This window comes from Semicossyphus pulcher, unplaced genomic scaffold (genome assembly GCF_022749685.1).
Source record: "Semicossyphus pulcher isolate SPU_LCO1_2020_fin unplaced genomic scaffold, fSemPul1.0.p SCAF_18, whole genome shotgun sequence".
NCBI lineage: Eukaryota > Metazoa > Chordata > Actinopteri > Labriformes > Labridae > Semicossyphus > Semicossyphus pulcher.
The window spans coordinates 19,912,107-19,938,909 of NW_027211691.1; the positions used below are offsets into that span (position 1 = coordinate 19,912,107).

At 40.2% G+C, this 26,803-nt stretch overlaps 1 protein-coding gene across 1 annotated transcript; it reads left to right on the plus strand.

Annotated features, from left to right (window-relative positions):
- The first annotated feature begins 5,170 nt into the window (after nucleotides 1–5,170).
- On the plus strand, nucleotides 5,171–26,217 carry cdh19 (cadherin 19, type 2). The gene is made up of 11 exons (XM_069666942.1): nucleotides 5,171–5,416; nucleotides 5,538–5,832; nucleotides 8,127–8,246; nucleotides 10,906–11,073; nucleotides 13,018–13,208; nucleotides 14,954–15,207; nucleotides 16,536–16,672; nucleotides 17,965–18,086; nucleotides 18,448–18,565; nucleotides 20,362–20,613; nucleotides 23,622–26,217. Exons 1-11 carry the CDS (start codon nucleotides 5,171–5,173, stop codon nucleotides 24,137–24,139), a joined length of 2,421 nt encoding a protein of 806 aa, XP_069523043.1. The 3' UTR covers nucleotides 24,140–26,217.
- The last annotated feature ends 586 nt before the right edge of the window (nucleotides 26,218–26,803 follow it).

Sequence of the window (26,803 nt, forward strand, 5' to 3'; positions counted from 1 at the left end):
ATGAAACTACTTTCATGCTGGGCATTTCAGCACATTCCCAGCCAAAGGAGGATAAACAATATGACTGAAAAGGCTGTGGGAGTAAAGTAGGTTTGATTCTGCCTTTGAAATATGTGAATTATGATGATCGTCAGCGCATAATAGCGTCTCCTTTAAACTTTTCTTACAAACTTTGTGTCGCCTAATTAAGTCTTAAAGAGCAGCTCCAGTCATGTTTAAGACATATAAAATGCTCTGCTTGAAATAAGAAATTGTGTCTGATATGTTTTTCCTGTAAAATATGTTTAATTACATTGTAAAAATCCTCCCAAGGCATCTCCTCCTTCTACCTCATTAAAAATTCCCGAATCAGCATAGTCCCCGCCCACTATGCAAATTCCCAACCGCCTCCTCTGTTGCGAAAACAAAACACGTCTCTGCCATCGTTAAGCGGCAACTTGTTGAAACTTAGCTAGCTTGAAATATAGTAATTAGTAGAAGTAACATGGTTGCCATAGGCTGCACATAAAGATATGCGTAGCATCACCCCGTCCATTGACGGGATTGGCTCCTTAGGTTTGTGACATCACAAACCCTGCCAATCTGTCCTTGGTACACTGCAGTTTAAAAGCAGACAGGCCCAGCCATGGAGATTATGTTGTCCCTGATATGTCTTGTAGCACATGAAAAACACCACAGGGAGATGTTTACAAGGTTAAAATCTTGATTTTCACTGGAGGGGGTCTTTAAAAGATAATTACCTGTAGTTAAGTCTCTCATTTTTATCCGTTAGTAATAATTTGGGCAGCCTCAGTTAATTGTTTTCCATGAAAAAGAAAGGCGACAAATAATCTAACGTCGTCCTATCGCTGATTAATGTCAGTGGAAGTTTCGTGACACTTTGCTAACCAGTAATGATTTCCACTTGTGCACATAATAAAATCAAACAAATTACTTACATGGAAGTACATGATGGTTTGACATTCCCCTGTTGTTTGAGCTCGGTCTCTGGACTCATTTGAGGACCTGATTTAGGAAACAAGAACTACATGTCAGTGTTGTTGTTTTACGGAGCTGAACAGTAAACAAGTGTCATGATTGGCTCCCAAATGACCAATTAGAGACATTTTGTCTTGGAAGGGTGATTTTAAAGAACAAGGCTTAACGGATGGATTTCCTAAAATTGTCAAGATAATGATTAAATGAGAGGTTAAAGTCTATATATATATACACACACATTTTTAATGATAAATAAGGCCAAGTCAGAAGATTAATGCATGAAGAAAACATAATTAATCCTCATATAAAGTTAGCATCACTTAGCAGCTAGCGTCGACGGTGCATATTGATATTGATTGTGTCATCCACAATGTCAAGCAGAAGCTGCCTTTTTCTTTATTGCCGTGTTTTAACATTTGCATTGGCACATTAGACACATTTTAACAGCACCCCGGAACCATTTCCACAACAGAGCGACATTTTATTAGCTAGAACACATCACCATATAGGAAAATAATGTGACGGTCTCAGCGCATCTAGTGCTTAACATTGTGAGACTGCAGCTCATTGTCATTCTGTCATGTGGCAGAGCAGCGTTCAGTACATACAGGCTACAGGAAGTCGGCTGGAAATGGGAGGAAGGCCTATTAGAGGTAATGAATAGCTGTCAACCACAGGGCACTCTGCATGTTCTGCGTGTCACGTCGGAATGAGATTTCCTTTTGAAAGGAGAAAATTGACCCTAGAGTTCAATGGTTCTTTTTTTTTAAATGTTAAGTTTCTTTATATTTTTCCGAGACCTTATACACCTGTAAATGTAAAGTAATGGTTTGAAAGTATAAAAGCTCCATTGCTGTATTCAGTGCTTTTAAAATCAAACTTTGGCAGGGTCATCATTACTGTCAAGCACCATCAAGCTAGCTGTCATGCATGGACATGTGTTTTACTTGCTCCCTGATACCTTTGCTATTTACAGACCCGGAGCGTCGAGGTTTTCTTTTTTTTTTCCAAGGGGGGCATACTCATTATTTCCCCAGAATTTCATCACTTATTTCTAGAAAAGCCAATCTTGTTAAATTGGCACCTAAACATCTGTTGACCTGTGCACTATTGCAGCCGCATCACTAAAGCCTTATACCCCCAGGAGCATTTTTAAGCAGACTCCTTGGCATGTTGGCAGCTGTGCAAGTTGCTTAGAGTAACATCATTGAGGGCTGTTGTCTAGTTTTGGCTCAAGGCGTTCGGTTTGGTTGGTGCTTGGCAGCCCTATGAAACACCATAACAGCTCACGATTCACTGGCCACTAATTGGAATGTCACTCCGCAACGCTCGCAGATATGAAAACGGCCCGTGAAGAGGTACATAAGCACAAACACGTACTTTCATTCACGTTCTGTATCGAAATTGAATTCCAGCCCACATCAGTAATTGATTGTACCAGCTCGTTACAAATGGGTCTCGACGGCTAATTTACTTTTTCAAGATTAAACACGAACATTATGAGCTGTTAAAGCATTAATACTGCAACTCGTCAAACTGCTGAAACAACTTCCTGCAGTATCCATATTTCAAATTTCCACCGGGACCACACGTGCTAGAAATGTATGCACTGTAGTTTCTGTGGAGCACTTTGGATTAAAGTGCCCACATTGTGTTACTGTATATGTGCTGATATTACAGTGTCAAAAAAACTCTATTAAAACAGTGTGAATTATAGCTGTGGCTTCTACCCCTTAATAATAACCGAACCTGCTGAGTGCTGATGTATGGTTGAAGCTTGACTGGAGAGCAGTAAAGCCTGGTTCAAGTTTCATGTCAAGACAAATGATTTGTTGTTGCTCTTCATAATAAATGGCATTGGCGTCTTAAATGTTAGGAAATTAAAAGACAAAGCAGTGAAACACACACAACTTTCTCTCATAACAGAAACTGATAATTAACTGAGAGAAAAGAAGCGTTTGTGACTGCTTGGTAACACAGGATGACAGGTTGTTGATGTGATATTTCGGTCTCTTTGACAATAACATGTTTACATAAAGTTGCTAGCATTGATGCTGGTGAAAGAAAATGACACCACAGTTAGACCGTGTATATATAGAGGAAAAGTCTGCTTACTTTGGCAAGGATGTCATTTTAAGTTATTGTATCATTGTTGTCCAAACTAATTTGCCGTCTTGTCTGACTTTCATTGTCCTTACACTCTCGACCCTGATCTTGGTGCACGTTATAATTGGAGCATCGATTTGACTCATAGTTTGTCAGAGGCATGTGTGTCTCTGTTTTCCATGTCTGGGGAGACATTGATCTAATTAGAAGTCTTCATTAGTCAGCTGCAGAGTGCAGTGTCATGCTTAAGGAATGATGTTCAGGCCCTGCTCCCCCCTCGTGAAACACAATGCAGGGCCTTGTCTGAATTCAAAACAGAGGGCTGTTTTCAGCTGCCTGTGCAGGACTGCAGGATGCAAGACAAAGCATTCTGCTCTGGCTTTCATGCTTTGATTTGTTGTACATCTGAGTTGCTGTTGTGCAATGGATTTAACATAACTCTTTGATAAGACAAAAAGGATTATATTATAAAAAAGCTCATACAGAGCAGTAGTTCCCAAACTTTTTTGGCAGACTTACCCTCCACAGGCTTGGAATTTCTTATGGATTTTATAACAGTGACATTGTTCGCAAGTTGCTATGTCTTTATTTCATTTAAGTAAGTGTTTTATTAATTATTGATGTGCTTGAACAAGGTTTATAATTATACTATATATAACCACTTGCGGGGGGTGTTGAGATGTTAACTATTTAAAGTTTAAATTTTCAATTAAATTATCTTAAACACACGTTATACATCTATTTACTTACTCATCCATTCATCTATTATATGTTGATAATGTTAGCTATTTAACTCAGTTATTATGTTTAGCTAACATTAGCTAATGCTTACAACTTAATCATTTTAACTATTATGTTTAGCTAACGTTAACTAGTCCAACCATCCAAAACATTTAGCTAACATGAACTGCTGCAACCATTAATCGATTTTTAGCTAACGTTAGCCATTTCAACCACTCTGTATGTTTAGCTAACTTTGACTATTTCAACCACTCTGTATATTTAGCTAACATTAACAATTTTAACCACACTGTATGTTTAGCTAATGTTAACCATTTTAACCAAACTGTATATTTAGCTAACATAAACCATTTCAACCGCTCTGTATGTTTAGCTAACGTTAACCATTTCAACCACTTTGTATGTTTAGCTAACATTCACCATTTTAACCACACTGTATATTTAGCTAACGTTAACCATTTTAACCACACTGTATATTTAGCTAACATTAACCATTTTAACCACTCTGTATGTTTAGCTAACGTTAACTATTTTAACCACTCTGTATGTTTAGCTAACGTTAGCCATTTCAACCACACTGTATGTTTTGCTAACGTTAACCATTTTAATCAGTAATCCTGAATTAAAGGTAAAAGTAACAAATGGTTGAAATGTTTTAACCTTAGCAAACCATAATGGTTACATTTTTAATGTTAGCTTAACAAAATAGTCAAAATAGACAAATAGTTAAAAATGTAAACAGTTTACTTTAAGCGATTTCAACCTTTCATCCAACACTTTTAGCCACCACTCACAAGGTAATTCACTACTTTAAGCTTACTATTGAACAGTTTATTTGAACAACCATTCACTTGTGTTTAGCATGGTTTTCATACATTCTGATTTACAACACAGACTGTTTGGTGATTCAGCCAACTCATACAGATATTTTTTGTTATATCTATCTATGTGTAATAATTTGAACTACTCAAGTTAGATTTTCCCTTCACAAACTTAAAATCTACCTGTAATTTCAGATATTAATGCACAGCATCTCAAGGCACCTTTTAATTTGAAAGGTTTCACATACTGGAGCTTTGTGAAATGAAAGACTGTATATCTGGACTTTATGCAACACTGCCACAGATTTCAATTTCTTCAGTTTGCATTCTCTGGGCTCTTCTGAAAATCCTCACTGCAGCCATTAATTAAATTGTTAACTTTTATTTCAGAGACATGAGCATGCATACAAACCACATCTTAACGAGATGGGATACCGCACTGCCGGGATCATGAATTACTTTGCTGTTGAATGAAGATCTGGTGGCGCTGGATAAATGATACGTATATCTTCTGTCCGCTAACCATGGGAAGGCCAGAGGAAATGTACGGATGGACAGTAAAAATGAGCATGCCCGCTGTTTTGGCCATGGTGTCAGTCTTTTCTATGATTCCTGGCGGGGTGCTGTGTGATACGAGAGGTACTAAGGGCCTGGAAGCCCAACAAATGGCCCAGGGGTCCACTCATCTGCACCGTCGCCTGAAGAGAGGTTGGATCTGGAAACAGCTGTTTGTCCCGGAGGAAGATCCCACTCTGCGAGTTATTGGCCAGGTACTGCTTCCGATTGAATGTCCTCCATGTCCTTGATACGGTACTTTCCTTTGAAAATGCATGTCTTCTGGTTACCTCTGACATAAAACAAGCTTTCATATTCCATTTCCTCTTTTTGTAGCTGAAATCCGACTCTGACCGGGGTGAGTTCTCTATCAAGTACATACTGTCAGGGGAAGGTGCCGGCGATGTGTTTGAGATAGATGAGTATTCTGGGGAGATCCGGACACTGAAGAAGCTCGACCGGGAGGAAAAGGCCTTCTACATCCTTCAGGCCCAGGCGATCAACAGGAGGTCCAACGAGCCAGAGGAACCCCAGTCGGAGTTCATCATCACAGTGCAGGATATCAATGACAATGTCCCCCAGTTCCAGAACGAACCGTATGTGTCCAGCATCCCTGAGATGTGCCCAATCGGTATGTTTGAGAAAGACAAGGGGAAAGCATGACAAGGGGACAAGGGGAAAGTCTCAAGTGTTCGTTTCATCAAAAATCCCAACTTAAAATACAACTAGTTAACTAAGTTTAGACTGAAATATCTTGACATTTTTTGACATGAGTTGCTATTAAATTTTGTTGGGAAATAACTGGCCCCCAAAGGTTAAATTTTAATTACTTAACTGTGACTCATTGGCTTTTAATTCAGAACCTTTTCATTACATTTCATTAAAACTTTAATTAGTCCAATATTAATATCTATGACAAAAAAGCAGAACTCACAACATTCCCATCAACCTTTGCTGCACTTTACTTTCTTTCCAAGAGGTACACAAACTAAGTAAAATCTCTCTCATTTCTTTACCGTAAATTTAGAGCTCTATAATGAGTGTATAGAATATTTCAGGGACAGTAACTTACCAGTGGAATTTCCCAACCAAGAAAAAGACAATGAAACAAGAAAGTATCATTTTTAGTAACGTTTTATATTGATTACACAAATAAGAAATAACACATTAATCAGTGACTTTAGGAGACAATGGTTGGTGTATTTCTAAGGCCAGTCTAGCTGGCTCCCTCTGTTTCCAGGTTGAATGCTAATCTAAGCTAAGCTAACAGGCTGTATGCTCCTGCTAAGTATTTACAGTATAAAATGATAATGATCTTCTCATCTAACTCTTATCAAGAATTTACTGAACTGTTGCTGTGTTCGAATGCCATACTATCCTAGCAGTACGTACTGATTCCGCCAAAATGTAGTATGTAGTATGCAAACAAAATTTGTAGTACGCCAAAAATGCCAGGTCTACCTCGCCTATTGTTTCCCACAATGCAAAGCGCTGGAACGTCACAGCGGCAGTTGAAATGACGGACAGCAGCAGCATTCCAGCAGAAGGGGGCGCTATAGCTAAAGAAGCGGCGGTTATTGTTTAATTCTGCCTGGCGTAGCATATTGCAAAATGAATTTGAAAGGCTTTTCCATACTACATACTACCGCCGAACGCAGTATGCAGTACGTAGCATGTAGTGTATAGTATACAGTATGTAGTATATAGGACAGCATTTCGAACACAGCCTGTGTTTCCCAAAACGAAGAACAATTGGCTTTCATTGTGAGCATGCTAGCATACCAACATTAGCATTTAGCTTGCTCAACCATTACCTAAGTCCAAGTACAGCCCCAGAGATATGCTAGCATTGCTCTTGCCTAGTTTGAATGAAAGTTTCATACACTTTTATTATTTCAAGCTTTTATTAATTGAATCACTTTAAATATTTTGCTTACATAAAAGGCTAAATGGCTAAATTATAATGTCAAGTATACTTTTTATGATTGGTGTGTATCAGAGAATTTTGTAATAGAAATATTGACATCAAGCTTACGAAGCGTATTGTTTTTTATTAAACAGATAAAAATGTTCTGACTTTATTGTTTCTCAGGATATACTTTTAAAATGAATTCCCTTAACTTGAATCTTGCCGGCAGACAATCAACTAAAGGTTATTTGAAAGTCTGTCATCTGTCCCCATCCAGGAAGTCAAAAGTATTGGATTCTGAATAGAAGCTTGGATGCCTTAAATGTCTAAAATAATGTTATTATAACCACTGCCCTTTCATACCACAAACATTACCATTTCAATTTATATGTAATCTGCTTTTGAAGCATAATATCTACCCTGTAATAAATCATAATGCATTCGGCTTGGAAAGTGAGAGGGGAAGGTTGAAGTGCGGGCGACTGAAAATAAGAAATGTTGCAGTAAATCCCTGCCTGTGAGAGAGATAGAGTGCTTTCTGGGGAAAAAAGAACAAGATAGACAAGAGGACTGAGGGAGAGAAAGATATCGTAGAACGTAAGGTGAGAAGAAGGATAGGGTCGGCGCAGAAAAGGGTAGCAAGTGTGAAAGATAGAGAGGTGAAACTGTATCAGAGTGCGAAGGAGAGAAATGGAGGGGCAGGTGGATAGGGATGGAGACATCGCTGTGGGGCTGGAGAGGCTGTCACACACACCTGCACCGCCTTACTGAGTTGTGAAAGGCCAGCGCTGCTCCCCTCCCCCGCCTCGCCAACCCACGCTCCTTTGTCAACATCCCTCCTCTCACCCTACCACAACCTCACCCCCCTCCCTCCTCTCTTCCATTTGCACTGCTCCCCCTCCCCCAGAGCCAGACAGACAGACCCTGCGGGACTGTGGCATAATCACTTTATTTCCCCGTCGACTGGAACTGCAGCCTGAGCTAACTCCAACTGTGTGATCCGCTCCCCCCCACAGGGACCACAGTGGCCCAGGTGACAGCCACAGATGCTGATGATCCCATGTTCGGAAATAACGCCAAGCTCATCTACTCCATCCTGCAGGGGGAGCCCTACTTCTCTGTGGAGGCGAAGACAGGTACCACTGACAGATACAGATTTCTGCCCTTAAGTCGTACAAAAGATTCTTTAAAAAAAACAGTTTGTGCTCTTAGAAAGGCGCACCATTTGGAAGTAATGTTGGACTTTATAGCAAGTGGACTTTTAAAATGACAGAAGGGCACAAATGTTCAATTTCAGGCTGCGACATCTTGTCTTTGAGCCTTGTCCCTCTGGTCCTCGTCACTTTTGACAAGTCAGACACTGTTTCTCACTTTGAGAATTGTTTATATTCCCCTGGCAACTTTATCTGTTAAAGCAACTCTTCACGGATTCAGTTGCTCTTTTCGACCGTTGGGAAAAGTGTTTACACCCTGAAACTGCTCCAATTTATACCAACGCATGTATATTTACATTATTTACTGGTGTAACACAGAGGTCAGACACAGCACTTCCCACACACATTGCTAACCTGAAATGTGGGAAGTTGGGGGAGGGAATTATTGACGTCCAAAAAATGACTCAATGCAAATAAATTCAATATGTAAAAGGGCAAATCTGACTTTTAGGGAAACAAGAGTTTTTATGGAGTTGACTCCACTAAGTTGTAGCTTTGCTTAAGGCGGCAGTTAACCTGTGAGGACAAGATTTTTGTCATTTTTGTCATTGTCAACAAATCCTACGGAAACCAGCATTTCATCGATCCTATCCGAAGTGTTGAGTGTGTTGCTCATATATCTCATTCTACCGGCTAAACAGCCCTCTTGTTGCCCAGTCCATCTATTAAAAACCCAACAATGAGCCACACTGTTGTGCTGCAGTTAAGTGTTCCGTCCTTGCGACGGACACAGGCACTTTTCTCAATTCTAAGTGAATACAACACATTCATAAGGCGGCCATTATCCCCTGATATAAACATTAGGGTGGAAACGCTGCTGTCAAAAGGACGATATTGTAGCGCTGTGTCACAGGTTGCAAATTGTAACGTAAATTAAGGGCATCTAACAAATTGTTTGTTGTTAGCCAGTTCCTAGCTAACATAATAGTTTGATAGCATATCTACTGTACAATAGGTTAGTCATATATTGCTGGAGGAATCGCCTAGCGGTAACGGTAATGTTAGCTAGGAAGTGGAATGAATGCTAACGCTAGCTCTAACAGTAGCTAATGGGTTATCCATTATGTGGTTTTAAATATGACCCAAACTCCCTCCAGATTTTCATTAACTGTTGTTTATTCACGAACCTTTTGCAAGCGGAAATAAATAATTCATCGGACTGTACATATATTACAATTTACAAACCTGGAACACAACAGTTTGATATTATTACAGCTTTGAGCTTCCCGCATGAGGGATGACGTAAGAGAAAAATGGCTGCCGTGTGAATAAGGGAAATCCCACTGTTTAAACCTGATAAAGGGGGGGTATTATACTAATTTCAAGCTTCATATTTCACTCTGTGATACCTGTGGAGTAGCTTAGCATAATATACAGTTAAAAAACTCCTCGGGGGGGCTGGTTTAGCTCAGTGGGTAGAGCAGGCACTACAGTCCTCAATGCACTGATCGCAGGTTCGACTCCCGGCCTGCCGATACGTTTGGTGCATGTCAGCCCCCACTCTCTACTCCCCACATTTCCTGTCTCACTTCATCTGTCCTAACTAATAAAGGCAAAAGCCAAAAAAATCATCTAAAAAAACCCCTCATTTTTCTCACACTGGTGCTCTGTGCAGGCCCTCATACAGCCTCCGCCTGAAACGACTCAGTCAGCTCTGTCCCTTTAAGAAACCCCGCCCCTACAAGCCGCCCTTTTTTCTGATTGGCCCGCTTTCTGTGACGTCACAAAGTGCAGTGTTTAGAAAAAAACGTGTGAAACCTGGTGTTTACAGCAGCCTGCAGACTGAGCTGAGAAGCCTGGGGATTACTCCGACATACTTTTACCTACAGATTTGAAACCCACTTTTAGTCTGAACATCCAACATTGTAACATTATATATATGCCTAAAAATGTGAAACAGCATAATACCCCCTCTTTAAAGAATCTAAAACATTATGTGTATTCCTCTGCAGCTGAAAATAGTCCACAACAAACGTGCTATTAACTTCTCTAGCCTTTTTAAAAGAACAATATTTCAGTCGTCTTTTTCATTTTTGAAAGGAATTGATACACTTAGACTGACAGACTTGAAAACATTGATTTGGACAGACTGGCTTGAGTCTTTTTATGTGGTAAAATGAAGAAAAAAGCCTGTCTTATCCTTGAAAAAAAAGAGTGTTTTTTGAGACTGCAATCTTTTTAAGTCAGATGTGTCCACAATACAACAATAAGCTGACTAGATATTAGTTTAGCCATTGGCTGCTGAAACACTTATGTCATCTAAACAAAAGATTCAATGACAGTTGTTGAAAATTACGACTTTTAAGGAAACATTTTCTTTCTGTTTATCGCTGCCCACAGCCTCGACAGTCATCTGAAAACCCTCTTAGTATTTTTATTATTGATCAGATTTGCAGACTCGAGGTTTATTGCTGTGCTCACAGTGCAGCTCCCCCTTAAGAATACTTTAGGGAAAGTTTGTTTATTTGCATTTTCATAAAAAAACAGCTAGAAATCCAGCCGCAGACACTCTTGATGCTGTGTTAATGAACTCGATATGCCTCTTTTATATCTCCTCCGTGTCTGTCTCCTCCTCCTGCAGGGATTATTGTGACATCTTGGCCAAACATGGACCGTGAGGCCAGGGAGGAGTACCTAGTGGTAGTGCAGGTGAAAGATATGTTAGGCCTCAGTGGCGGTTACTCCACCTCCACCACCGTCACCGTCAGCCTGACTGATGTCAACGACAATGGACCCACATTCCAGCACCGTGAGTCACTCGCACTGATGCAAACAGCACGCCATACACACTCAGGGAATCAATGAAAGAGTACAAAGCGTTGCAGACTGTGAGGACATGTTTAATATTATACCTAAGAGGCATTTATTTGATCACACTTCTCCGGTTCGGGTGGGTGGTTTGTGCTGCCGGCGCTGCATTCGGCTGTACACATCTTGTTATTCAGACGGCAGCTAAAATTAAAAGGAGACAGTCGAAGAAAGAGAGAGAGAGAGAGAGAGAGAGAGAGACGGGGAAGGAGCTCTGATAGCACACGTACATGTGTCCCCCGCTGGATGAATTTAATCATTCACAGATGAAAGGACATTTGTCATGACCTTTGGAAACAAACCTAGCCTTCTCAGCAATAAACCTCACTAAATGAATGCCTTGGGAAGAAATCAATTCTGTAGAAATGAGACGGCACGGATGAGACTTTTAACTATTAATGTCACATTCACATTCATTGCTGGTGTTACTGTATCCCACGTATTCCATGTTCAGTCAAGAGGCCTTATAAATATTGTATGACCACACTTCACTTTGAACTCTGCCCTCTGTTTTGTCACATAATTGCAAATTATTATCTGCAGGGTTTTTTCTTTCAGGAGCAGCTGGTTGCTGTTGAGTTCCTCCCAGTTGTGGCAGACATCCAAATAGAGTCCCTCAAAGACACAATCACATTTTCTCATCTTCTTATTAGAGTTAGGCTGGGATTATGTGGAGATGCCTCAGTTTATCTGTGACTCACACAAATTGACCCTCCAACACAATGTTCTGCCTTCTTATCACTTTACACACCAGCAGACTCACTTGACTGGCTATTAACAACTTCCTGTCAAGTTCTGGAGGCGATAATTTTTTAAAGAAACTTTTTTTATGTATATTTATATATACATTATATTATATGAATATATTTATTAGAGATAGACCGATATGGTTTTTTCAGGGCTGATACCGATACCGATTATTAGTAGTCAAGGAGGCCGATAACCGATATTTGGAGCCGATATTCATTTGCAGTAAAAGTGAAAATATTGGCGTCAAAATTTTGAATAATACAAACTCCAACATTTAACTTTGTTTAAATGCCTTTAAGCATATGTTTATTAAACAAACAAATAAAAAGCGCAGGGAGTTCCCAGGGTCAGCAGCATCTCTTATAAAGTTAACTGAAAATTTAAATAAATAAAAAAATAACTTCCTGAAGTTTTATAAAGTAAATAAAACAAAGTTAAATAAAATCTGCAAAGAAATGAACTTTTTCTCCTCTCAGCTGTGTGTGTGAGCACTCTGCACTTTTATCGGCCGTTAAAAAGGCCTGGCCGATAATCGGTCGATCCCTAATATTTATATGTATCCTTATAATTGTGTATATACCTTTTAATCCATACGATGTGGTTAGTCTGTTTAAATTGTGTAATGCCACTCTGCAATATGTCGCTTTAATCATAACCAAATGTTTGTTTTAACATTGTTAATTGTTAATTTTTTTTAGTAGTACCTAAGCCAATTTCAAATAGTATTATTTATTATTTATTCTATCAATGTCATTTTTATCTATCACTTGATAGACGGATGGATAGATACTGTATTGATCCTGTGGTAGCCTACAAGACACATTGTTAAACCCCTGAAGAGAAGAAAGTGAAGAGACACAAATTCAAAAATATCTGCTCTTAAAAATACAAATATACACTGCAACATTGAGCAGTGACTGTATAAGTAGTCTTTTCCTTTACTCTGACTTTTAAGTGGATGTAAAAAGTTAATTTCCTCCAATGAGGGATTGATAAAGTTTATCTCATCTTATCATTACAGGCTACAAAAGTACCAATTTGTCATCATATAGATTTTATTTTCCCTTTGACTTCATCTTATTATATTCAGGCTCATGGTATCAACGTTTTTTAAAATATCCCTTTTCTTTACCAGACCTTTACACCTTTGCCGTCCCTGAAAACTCAGTCGTGGGCACCACAGTGGGCAGAATTATGGCACAGGATGGAGACACTGGCATCAACGCCAGAATGACCTACAGTCTGGAGGATGACCTGGAGGAAAGCTCCACTTTTATCATCGAGACAGACCCGGTGACGCAGGAGGGAGTGGTTGTGCTAGCCAAGGTGACAACAAATACAGTGCATGTCTACATGATTGTAAAATATGACCTTTGTATTAACCTTTTTACTAATTCAAATCAATTCAGTTTTTATGCTCCATTAGCCAAAACGTATCAGAAACATTTTTTCCAACTCATCAAAGTACAAAATGGTGATATTATCACAACCTTAAAATGAGAAAATATAACATAAACGTATATAAAAATACTCTTTTTATTTTCCTACCTTTTTATTCTCGTCTTTCAAGGGCAGAAAGACATATCCAGAAATCATACTACCAATCCTGTTAAATCACCTGTGTTTAACATTTAATTGACATTACAGACACCAGCAGGAACACAATTTAAAACAATCATTACACCTGACAAAGGCCATGGCAACATTTCCTGTCACTCCTCAATAACCGTGCAAGCATGAACACACTCAGACAGCTGGCACACCGCAGCAGCATCAACCGCACAGATACACGGGCAAAAAAAAGTAAATAAATAAATATGATTCTTAAAAATTAATGAGCCTAACAGACGCTACAGTGTAACAGCCTCACACAGGGACCCAGTAATCAAACACAGTGACACACCTGGCAGAAAAAGCAGTATCAACACCTCTCTAGGGCACATGTAGGAGCAGAGTCTGAGCAGCACAATAAACTACTACTACTACAACACAAGAACAAAGACATCTTTCTTTTAAAGGATTAATAAAGTAAAACTAGTAAAGAGTGATCACTATATATGTTGTTAAGTAGGCAGAAAAAGGTCTGTATTACCCTTAAAAAAACTCTAGTAAGCTCTTTTTAGTGTGGGGCTAAATTAGCCGCCACATTTGTCTACTTACTGACAAAATGGTTACATAGCCAAATTGAAATGCTTCATCATTTTCTCGCCAAGACTTAGACAAGAAGAATGATACCAAACTTGTCTGTGCAGTAAATATAAAGCTACAGCTAGCAGCAAGTTAGCATAGCATAGCGAAGACCTGAAACAAGGGGAAAAGCAAGCCCGCTCCTATTTGAAGCGCAGCTAAAGCTCACCATTCGAATGCTGAACTATTTCTCGGCTGGGGGCAGTGACTTCATCATGCTTTAGAACTCTTTGGGATGCTAATGTTAAAGAAAATCAGGCGATAAGTGCAATTAGCAAAAAAAGTTGTAAACATGGCCCAGACAAACGAAACAATGTTTTTTTTAATAGGTACAAAAATCCAGAAAATGTTGAAAAGTAACCCTAATTGGCTTGATTACTTCTATTAAGATTTGTGTGTTGTGTGAAGCCCAGGATTAGGTAGGCCTTAGCTGTGTGTCAGAGCAGTTCCCAATATTTATTTTCTCCCCACATACAGTTGTCCTTTGCTTCTCCTTTGGAGAACCAGATATTAAATTTTAGATGCCCTGATAATGAAATAAAAAAAGAAGAACGATATTGATTCTGTCTCTGAATCATTTTGGGAGTGCAGTAATGGTTTGCATGCTGTTCTCTTATTACAAGCATAATAATGTTTATTAAAACCACAGCATTATTTATGTACGTGCTCACAGCTGGTAGCTTATTGGCATCGACTAAACAATTTTAACATCCAGTCTGAGTTGCATCCGGCTCCCACAGGAGTAATCAGCTGTCTTAAATACAAGTTGGCAAAACATTTGCAACGCTGTTACTAAGCTCACCTAATGATGATCAACAGGAGATAATCATCTTAACATTAACTGTATAAATATGACTTGTAAAAAGTGTTTCTCTCCTTCACAGCCGTTGGACTATGAAACTAAAAGACGTTTTGTCATGGCAGCAGAGGCGGTCAACGATCACGTGGACACACGTTTTCTGCCTTTGGAGGAGTTCACGGACAGGACAACGCTCAAGATCGTTGTGGAGGACGTGGACGAGCCGCCTGTCTTCCTCTCGCCGCTCTACGAGTGGAAAGTCCCTGAAAATGCAGCTGTGGGAACCGTGGTTGGCAGTGTTAGTGCTAGAGACACTGACACAGTCAACAATCCCATCAGGTAATGTGAAATGTCTCAAGCAGGAAGAATGGCATCTGCCACCCGACTGCCAGTATGATAATGACGAGGTAGATACCCGGGCTGGTGGGGGCGTAACGTCCCTAGACAGCCTGCCGTAGACAGCTTCCTCCACAGCGTGAAAAATCATTCCATTTCAAATAGTGTTACTGCCTCGGTGCATCCATTTTTACCCTTGATCTCTGGATACCCTGTACATGGTCATATTTATCTCATATTACTTTAGTAGGAAATGAGCCCTGCTGAATAAATCATGACGATTTTTTTTTCATACCTCACAGGCTTTTCTATCTATTGCCGTGGTATTATCACAAAGCGACGTGGCCAGGACGTCGGAATGTAATAAAGCACCATACAAGGTGGCATATGGAATTGAGATTTGCAGTCATTTGCAAGTGGGGCACGTTGCAGAGGAGACAGCAGCAGTACTGGTGCCTGCAGTCCATCTCAACAGAGCTTAAGAGTGGCAGGTGCTGCATATCATCCTCAGCCTCGCGTCTATTACTGTCCCTTTGGTGACAGTGTCTCATTGATTAATAAATTCAGGCTGACATTTTAGGGGTTTCCACAGCTCGACTAAATATGATTAAGTTTGCTTTGGTCATATTGGCTTATTTCCATGTTGTTATCAGCAAAGTGGCTCACGGAAATGATTCATTACTTGATGTATTTTACTCTAATTCACCATAGCGTTATAATCACTTATATTAATGAGTGTTTAAAGCATGGAGGTGTAGAAGACCTGTGCAGTAGCAAGCAAACGTTTCTTTGGTAAACAATTCTTCTTGCTTTATGTGTGGATGATAAAACCACTTTTGTTCGGTTTAATATTCGCTGAAAAATGCAGGCTCTTGTCACAAAAAGAAACAGGAATGTGTGTTATGTCTGCACAGCTGCACCAACTGAAGAAATCTGAAGACGGCATTAAATTCACCTCCAAAAAGACTGAACAAAGTTTCTCTTTCTCTCCATGTTTACAAGATTCTCCATCAAACAGTTTTTTAATTATATTTCCTCATATGACAAATAGAACAAGTCTGTTGTAAGAGAAGAAATGATATTTAATTAAAATAACTGGAAAAATATACAAAATTGTGACTATGCCATCTGTGGGAGACTCTTTGTTTTCACTGTTTTGTTGTTGCCGTGTCACACGAGCTTGTGTGTGTTCTCTCTTTGTTGGATATCTGTCATCAGATTAAAAAATTGAGCAGTTTGCCTAATTAATCTCCCTGTGGTATCGCAGTGTTTTGTTTGCCCAGAAAACAACCTTGCCTGCTAAATGTGTTTCTCCGTGATTTCTCTTCCAGATATTCAATTAACAAAAGGAGCGATTCGACAAAAGCTTTCAGAGTAGACCCAAACAATGGAACGGTAACTGTCGCTAAAGCTTTGGACCGAGAGACTTCAAACTGGCACAATGTAACTGTTGAAGCCAAGGAAACAAGTAAGGAGAATTTCATGTTTTGTACAATAGCATTGTGTTTATATGGCCAAAATATGGCAGATTTATCTCTACTTAGCCATGAAAACTGTCCAGAATATATTCACAGCAAGTGTTGCCAAATCATTTTCTACAGCTGAGCAGCGCTTCATTCTGGTGTTATGTTACATTATAAGTTTGTGTGGCAACTTAACTTATTTAAAAAAAATAGAAACTTGAAGTTGATGAAGTTAAACTGCATCCATATATTCAGCCTGCTGTAAAACCACAAAAATGTGCTCTAAATGAGAGCGCATGAATGCTAGTTATCAAGCTAGCAGAGAGGTAAATAGCTCACTGTTAGCTAAATGGAATCACTTGAAGTAGGTGCTAATAGTGATAAATATATCGTTAACTTAAAAGTGTTAGATAAACAGTTCACATAGTTAGCTAAAAGTAATGAGGTCGAAATATTACCTAAAATTAATGGATAAACTGTTGAAAAATATAAAAGAAATGGTTAAAATTGCTAGCAAAAATGTTTGAATCAGCAGTTGAAATTGAAGGTGTAAAGTACTGATTAAAGTAGTTTATAGGACTTTTTGTTCTCTAAAAGTGAAGGATAAACAGTTGAAATTGTTAGCTAAAGAGCTGAAGAGTAAAGGACTTATTGTTTAGATTAAAAATATAAATATTGAAGCTGTTAACTTAATGCAAACGGTTAACTCCGTTAGCTGAAAGGAATTAGCCAACAGCGACAATGGTTAGCTTACTTAGCTAAAAGCAATGAAAATAAAGTTTGAATAGTTATCTAAATGTAATGTACAACTGTTTGAAAGTAGCTAAATGTAATAAATAAACTAATAATAGTAATGAATATGCATTTTAAAACAGTTACAAAGTACAGCTAAATAGTAATGATTCACAAGTGAAAAAAAATGCTAAAAGTTTTAGATAAATAACAGCTGTCCTAAAAAATAAAGGCAAAAGCCAAAGTGTTAAATGCCATACAGTTTATAATTAATTATACATAAAGAGTTACATAAGGCTTTGGAGGCACATCTGACAATCAAAAATGTTGGGAACCACGAGTCTAGACTAATACTAACAATCAAAGGATGTTCTCTTACTATTATTTAATGGTCTGTCTTTCTCGGTTCCGGCAAAGCAGTGAAAAGTCGATGCTCTTTTTACTTTTGCTCCATGAAGAAGAAACATTTATCGTTCTTAATCATTATTTTGACAAAGCTTTAACAAAGCATTTATGATACATGCACCCAGTGGACTCCTGCAAATGTCTATCTTCACTACTGCAGCGCAGAACCATTTATCCTCCTCTGTGGTGGTGTTCATCAAAGTGCTGGACATAAACGACAATGTGCCAAGGCTTGCAAGAGATTACCAGCCATATATCTGTGAGGGGACACAGGCGGGAGAAGTATGTATATAATGATGCACTGATGTTCATGATTTAATATATCAAAGTGTGCCAATGAGAAATGGAATGGATGTGTAAAGCAAAAGATCGTGTATTGCGTCAAATTGTAAGAAAACAATTGAACTATTATGCTCTTAAATGTTGAAGGACTCACAATGACCCGTTTGTGTATGGTCGACTGCAGCACTTCATCATGCTAAATTCATAACATTGTCAGCTGCTGAATAAGATTGTTCACATTTCTGAGAATAGGAAATACCAAGGCCGCATATGATAATGTAGGCTTCCTAGGAAATCAGTTTGTGTGTGTGGCTCTTGTTGTTGCTCAAATTTGTCAGTAATGGGCCTTTGTGTGCCTCAGCTCATTCAGCTTCTCAATGCTGTCGATCCAGACGAGCCTGTGGAGGGACACCACTTCTACTTCTCCATGGTCCCTGAGAAGCACATCAATCCAAACTTCACCATCAGAGATAATCAAGGTTGGATTTAGTTTCATAATTTTGCACATATGATACTTTATAGCTTTATGTTTACTGACTTCATCAGCGTCTTTATGATTGATATCAGACAGTCATAAGAGTCACCTTTAACTTCTTTGCTAACTTCCAGTTCACTAAGTTCGACCACGCCATTGTTACGGTATAAAAGTAGTTTATTTGGTATATGCTAAAGGGTCATGGTTTGGGTGGGATGAGAGGGGGTCAAAGTAGGGTGGGATGTGAGGGGGTCGAAGTAGGGTGGGATGTTAGGGGGTCGAAGTAGGTTGGGATGAGCCGGGGTCGAAGTAACGTGGGATGAGAGGGGGTTGGGGTAAGGTGGGATGAGATGGTGTTGAAGTAAGGTGAGATGAGAAGGGGTTGAAGTAGTGTGGGATGAAAAGGGGGTCAAATGGGAGCAAAGTAATGGGGGGGTGAAAAGGGGGTTGAATGGGGTTGAGTCAGCTGGAGCCATCAGGAACTTAGGGGTCGAGGGGTCTTGGGGGGGGTTCAAATCAAATCAAATCAAATCAAATTTTATTTGTATAGCGCCAAATCATAACCAGAGTTATCTCGAGACACTTTACAAAAAGAGAAGGACAAACAGGAGAGAAGGGGTTAGGCAGGCTTATATGTGTACGCACAGGTAATTGCATTAGGGAGGCACAGGTGTGAGAGCTAACGAGACACAGGTGATGGAATTAGTGAGGGAGGTGTGGTCCTGTTCCTGAACTTGTAAAACTCACGTTATTTATACAACACAGTAGAGCTCAGTGCTTGTTGTAACTTTCAACCTTCAAAGGAAAGAAGACAAAAGCCAACTGGTGTTGACGACAAAATATGGAGATACATTGACAGTGAATGATTAAACCACTCCTCGGAAGCTATGACAGCTATCATGCTGATTTGACAGCGATAATGATACGACAACAGTGTCTGTTCCAGATTCAGCATCACTGTCAAAAAGCAAGCAGCTGTTTTTAGTCCAAATTTAAACAGATTTTTAAGGTGAATTTTAGTTTTTAGGAGATTTCTATACTTTTAGAGCAATTGACGTGTTGCTAAGAGACTCTGTGCTGATGCATTTGTATCATTGTGCACGTTTCACCGAGAAGTTTCATCTCGCAAATGACTGACTTTGAGTTCTGGAACAAAAGTGATACACAAAACCAGATGAAGCCCCACTTAAAGACCCATTTGGTTGCAGAAATAAAAGTGTGTGATAAGCTGAATTCATACAAACGCTATGCACCCGTAAGTGTTTTTTTCTTTTGGGCCACATTTTGGAATAAAATCCCCCAGCAGGTTGTAGTTTCTGTGGCTGACAGCCTCCAGAGTGAGTGAATTGAGAGAGTGTTTGCCTTGTAGTCAGTGATCAGTCAACCCCCTTTTTTCCAAGAGCATAATGAAAATGGGCAGTAAAAATCGAACAGTGTTGTTAAAGTGTTCAGCGGAGGGATGTTTGAATGTGTCCAATAAGTTAGAATGAAATGTATGCAGGTGTAGTGAACGGGTGGTTAGCTACGCAGGCACAACAGTCCAGTCAGCAAAGCAGGTAATGAATAATGAATCAAGAAGGAACACATTTATTAAGATGCATTTCCAATTGCCACAAGGCTAATTTGACTCCTGAAAAGTTGCTCAGCACTTTGATAAAGTTGTACAAATTAACCCAAACTGAAATCACAGAAAATTCAATATGACTTCTAGACTTAATGGGGCTTGTAGTGTATTTTAAATCACATTACAAGCATCTATTGGAAGAATACTTAGTGCTTCTTTCTTGTCTACACTTTTAGACAACACAGCTGGCATCGTCGCACGCAGGAGCACCTTCACCCGCAAGGATCGAACCCACTACCTCCTGCCTGTTGTGGTGACGGACAGCGGCTCTCCGGCTCTCTCCAGCACCAGCACCTTGACCATCAGCGTGTGCAACTGCCAGCCGGCCGGTCACTGCCCCACAGGAGGGGTGGAGGCCCTCGCTCTGTCAATGGGGGTCAGCCTGCAGACCTTGTTAGGGCTTCTGGTCTGCCTGGTCACACTAACAGGTAAGCAAGCAAGCTGACCTTGTATTAACATCCCACTGCAGTCCACAATACCAAACTATGATGTAATTAAGATCTATGATGATATGAAAACTTTTTTGGAGCTTTGGCTCTTCAAAGTTTCAGCCATCTGTCATCATCAGGGTCTGTCAATGAGGAGATGAAAAACAAAGGCTGCATCATTAGTGCATTTAATGAAATATGTTTAAATAAGGAGCCCAAAACTGACAATATGTTGTAAAAAGTATCAAGAGAATAAGTAAAATTGTGCCTGAATACATCAATAGATTATAGTGTTAGCTGAAAAAGTAGGATTTAAGTAGAAATAAAAATCTTACTTCACTTTTTTTTTAAAGGGGGGGTTATTATGCTAATTTCAAGCTTCATAGTTTATTCTATGACACCTGTGAAGTAGCTTAGCATAATTAACAGTTAAAAAAAACTTATTTTTCTCACACTGGTGCTCTGTGCACTCCCTCACACAACCTCTGCCTGAAACGACTCGGTCAGCTCTGTCTCTTTAAGAAACCCCACCCTTAGAAGCCTGCTTTCTCCTGATTGGCCGGCTCTCCGAAGCCTGTCGAGGGGCAGACCTCAGTGTCTGAGGCGCGCCTCCTACCCTGTGGCCATGTTACAGTGTTGTCAGCAAAGAGTAAACTTCACTTTTTCCATTTGGAAGGAACGTCTGCTGCTCTCGTCCTTTGGAAAAGTAAACACTGATGTCTGTCCTTCACAGCCGAAGAAACACTTTCTCCAACACAGTCTTAATCAGCTTGACGAGCAGAGCCGTAAAAAGATTCTGAGGCAGACTGAGCTGCTGGGTGGGCGTGTCCTTGAACTGTGCCAGGGGCAGGAAGTTCTGCTGTGTCTGGGGCAGGAAGTTCTGCTGTGTCTAGGGCAGATGCCCAAATATAGAGTTCCTCCACTTTGTGACATCACAAAGTGAAGGGTCTGGAGAAGTCACCGCAGCCTGCAGACTTTCTTTTAGCAGGGGATTACTCCAACATACTTTAACCGACAAATTTGAAACTTCACCCACGTTTAGTCTGGACATCCAACATTGTGACATTATGTCTTTAAATGTGTAACAGCATAATACCCCCTTTTTAAAAATCCATAATTTTCCAACATAAATGTGTTTTCTGCACATTAAATCGCTCCACACTTTACAGTTTTACTCCATTACCGAAACATGAAACTACACCATCTACTGCACACAACATTAATCACCTGTGCACTGGTTCAGTAGCATCGCTGTGCTGTATGTACTCCTGTGACAGACGCTAAAGCAGCTGGCATGAAAATTCTTACAAAGTTTTGTTTGTTTGATATGAAAAAAGAAACATCAGTCATCTATAAATGTCAAGAATCACACCACAAAAAGAAAAAGAAAGACCTTACTTTTATTCACAAGTTGAAATAGGGTGTTGAAATAGACTAGTTCTTTCTTTTTGTAATTTTGCACAGCTAGACCCTTCAGAGCTCTGTTTGGTCAGGAGCTACCTAAGTATAAATCAAATTACACTGAGGGCAAGAAATGAACTGAAAATCATCCAGAGGTTTTGTTTCTGGAGAATTATATCTTCTTGATCTGCCAATTTTTTGGCGAGAGTTTGTAAAGACTTCAGAGTTATTGACAAGACGTCTGTCTGAACATGATTATTCCCTCTCAGAGGCATGTTGCAAATGTGGTGTGTTTTGTTTACACAGCAGAGTGAAGAGCACTAGAGAGCTGATTGTTTTTGCTCTATGGCGTCCCAAGGAGATTCTCTCGTGGTAGATTGAGATTTTCTGAAGACAGAAAACACTCTTAAGTTTGAATACTGATACACGTGTGATTATCGACCGCGACACCTACATTTTAAGGTCACACCGTCTAACTCCAGAAAGTCAGTATGTTTCTTTAAAGAGGGGGTATTATTGTTTCACATTTTAAGACGTATATATAATGTTACAATGTTGGATGTTCAGACTACACGTGAGTGAAGTTTCAAATCTGTAGGTAAAAGTATCTTGGAGTAATCCCCAGGCTTCTCAGCTCAGTCTGCAGGCTGCTGTGAACGCCAGGTTTCACACAGTTTTTTCTACATGAGAGCTGGCCAATCAGAAGAAAGGGAGGCTTGTAGGGGCGGGGTTTCTTAAAGGGACAGGGCTGACTGAGTCGTTTCAGGCGGAGGCTGCGTGAGGGCCTGCACAGAGCACCAGTGTGAGCAACATGATGAGTTTTTTTAACTGTATATTATGCTAAGCTACTCCACAGGTATCATTGAGAATATGAAGCTTGAAATTAGCATTATAGCCCCCCTTTAAGACATACTTAGAGTTAATGAAACAATGTGAATCTCGCTGATATTTTGTTGTAAAAAAGTGATTCTTTTTCAGCGGATCTGTTGAGCTAAAGCAGTTCCACCCTCACATCATTTTGGCAAGTATATACACGTGTGCTGAACAGCAGGATCACTCATTAACAAATATGCACTTTCATTTGAATCCCCTTTTTAAAAACTCACCGGTGTGCCTTTAACACACACTTTTAAAATGCTGAAAGCTTGCAGAGCAATGATGTCGGGTAATGAGCGTATTGGTTGCAATACATCAGTAGCAATGCCACCCTGGGACATTGATGGGTTTGCATAGTGAAGAGCTTTATTATGACCTCGGCTGCTTTGTGTCCTCCCTGTGCCCATCACATGAAAGATTAATGGCGATACCTGCTATGCTAACATTCTGTCGGATGAGCACAATATCCTGTGAAAACACGTCAAAGAACAAGCACTCTTTCAGCATTGTGTGAGGAAAAAAACTTGATGTGTGAGCTGAAATTAAAAAATAATTCATTCAGCCTAATTAACCCTCATTTTGTGTTTCGCATCCACAACAAGTTACGGAGAAACAAATTATTTTCCGTGCACTTCTACGTGCTCCATCCGGCACCCTTGTTGCTTTTTTTCTCCCAAAGCTCATGCCCTGGTGTTTAACTGTAATGATCTCCTACTGTGTTGTGTCTGCAGTGCTGTCAGTTCTAATGCTGATGCTGAGGAGACACAGGAAGAAGCAGCAGGAGGGCCTGGGGGTGGAGGTGAAAGAGCTGGAGCTGCCTGAGACGGTGTCGCAGAAGGTGCTGTATTACGGAGAGTTAGGGGGAGGAGGAGCAGACCTAGATTTCTGCCAGCCTGTCGTCCCGCTGCGCCCCCACCCCAGAAGGAAAGAGAGGAGGCTGAGGAGGGAGGACGTCAGAGCCAGCATAAGAATGTCCCTCCGGGAGTCGCACCTCATTGGGCCGGAGGACGATGTCTTCAGGCAGTTTATCCTCGACAGGCTGGCAGAGGCTGACAACGATCCTTACGTTCCCCCCTTTGACTGCTTGAGAACCTTTGCGTATGAAGGGTCAGGGTCTCCCACAGGGTCCCTGAGCTCACTGGACTCAACATCTTTGGAGCTTGGACCCGAGCAACCGGTTTGTAATCCCAGACCTTACGTGGTTAGACTCACCCCGTGGTATGGGGGAGCAGAGGAAGACACCTTCTGAGGGGCTCTTCTGCTTGAATGGCTGTTCTTCTCTTTGGCTACCTTTTTCCAGTCTTTATGCTAAGCTAAGCTAACCGGCTGTGGGCTGTAGCTTCATATTTATAGTACAGACGAGAGAGTGCGATCAGTATCTCAAGTACCTCTCTGCAAGGAAAGTAAAGAGCAGTTTTTGAATCTTTAATGCTTAAATCAACCCTGACGTTTTTTTGCTGTATTCTTTTATCAGTTTAAACATTAATTATATTATTTCATGCTGTTTCTTCAGCTACAATTGAGTGTCAGAGCATTTATAACTATATACTCTCTCTAATGTGAATGATTATTTCATTTTTCCACGGTGCCTTAAAATCAAATGGCAAAGGTTCCTCCTTCATGCTCACTCTTCTCCAACAATCAGAAGTCTTATAAATCTTTTGTAATGTTTTTACTGTCCTTTTCTTCACCATGTTTATTTAGTTCAACCTTAACCGTGACTCTTCTGTTACCTTAAAGCTGCATTAATTTATTTTCTGACCACTAGGGGGCATCGGAACAGCCTTCGAAACACAGTATTATCATGTTTTAAAGTATTTATGGCGATCGTGTGATTAGGCGGACAAGCAGCAACATTTAATCGTAGTCATATGAATTGGTGGAGAACAAAACCGAGCTAAAAGAAGATTAAATGTTTGAGTCAGAACAATTATATGCTTCCTTTTTTGGTTGCAGTGCCTCTCTGTTTAGCTACGTCAATCTGTGGCCCCTTTTACACTGCCAGTTCTGTTACGTTCCGTCTCCTATGTAGAACGCAGAGAGGCGGAGCAGTGGGGTGAAGTCGTTCCGCGTCTGAGCCGGCATCTGAGGTAGTAACAGAGGTGAAATAGCGTCAGTGTAAACAGCAGGGGCAGCTTTACGCTGGCGTTGCTTGGTTCAGTGTAAAATGGCAAAGGCGGCTGCTTCTTAACGGCGCTGTGGCGGAACGGCAGTGTAAAAAGGCTTGTCATGTTATACCAGACAGCTGCAAAATGGCCTGTTGAGATTATTGTTTGTTCGCTGTAAAACCAACATAACTTCAACTTCAACTTTATTGTCCTCTGAGTGAAATTTGCTTTGCAGGCAGGTAAAAAACATAAAACATAGAAAACACAATCAATCAAATTTAGATAGAACACTGAAATGGAGGACAGAGACCTCCCGTGGAGCAGAAGGGCACAAGCTTTGCTTGATCTTGATTTTCAGTATGAACACAGACCGTGTAATAAGTTAAAAGCTAAAATGCAAGTCAGGTAACGGCTCTCACATTTGACCCGTTGTTACTATGAAATAATACTGATTGACTCAGCTTTAACCAAGTACTTTCCACCTTGACTTAACCAGACTTTAATTTAAAAGAAGGTGGCAAAAGGGATCAATTCTTATCATTTTTTTAAAAGGGACACATGGGTTAACCTTAAAGGCTTCAAGCCAAAAGAAAGGTTACTGAAAGCAAAACTTTTCTTGGCTGGATAATGTTTATTTAAAGTATGCTATATGTTCTGTTTGCTGTTTTCTCGCTACACCCACGCTGAGAGTTAGTCACCTGTTACAGGTTTGTTAAATCACAAGCAGGTCAAAGCCGCGATTGGAATAGAGACGGCACCTTGGGAGAAGGTGAGTAAATCATAATTACATCTTCAATGTATTGACACAAGCATAAGTGACATAATGAACCAGGGTCAGAGTGTTTATAATGGGGGTTGTTAAAGAGAGCAACAATGTAAGAATGCTTTACAGCAAGAAGAAGACATAGCTATTAGTCCCCCATGCTACACACACACAGGCCCGAGATACACACGTGCACAAACAGGACTCTACGGACATGCATTAATGAAGAGATGTCAGCGTGAGGGAGCCGCTCATGGACACACGCCTCCAGCAGTTGGAAGATCTGGTGCCTTGCTCAAGGGCACGTCGATAGTGCCCAGGAAACCCCGACCCTCTGGTTTCCAAGCCAAGTCCCTACAGACAGAGCTACAACACAGTGTGACAATACTCTTTCTAATACTTTTTACAGTGTTTATGTTTCTTATTTAATATGTTGGCTCGTATGTGTTCCTGCTGTATGTGTATTGTATTTTATACCATGAAATTGTATAAATTAATGTTTGCTTCTCTTATTTATGGCGACATATTTCTTTAAAAGAGAGATTTAGTTTCCTGATGAGCCGCATTCTCACAGAAATTATATCGAGATATGTAAAAATTATCCGTTAAATATCAGCAGTTTGAAATGTATTATGCTGTGTGATATATATCTTTTAAACTCACCAGAGAGGACATCACACTACTCGTGTCGGCCAATCAGCAGCTGAGCGAGCACTCGGGTGACCGGCAGCAAAACTCCAGCAGAGTGTGCTTCGGAGGAGAAGGAAAAAAAAGTTGGCCGAGTCTTGATTTGAAATTTACAAAGGGAGTGAAACAACAGCTTGAGTGCTGTGGAGGAAAAAGCATAATATACAGTGCCTGGCTCTCCTCCTCCTTCATGGTCATTTACAGTATTATTGGCAAACACTACATGCTCACAGTTAGTTGTGTGGGAGGCTGCTCGTGGGGTGACTCGAGGTAATTGCAGGGGGGACAGGTCCAGCCCCCTTTCACCTTCTTGTGCACTAATTGGGCTGCTCGCTGTCTGCGAAGGTCAGCGTTT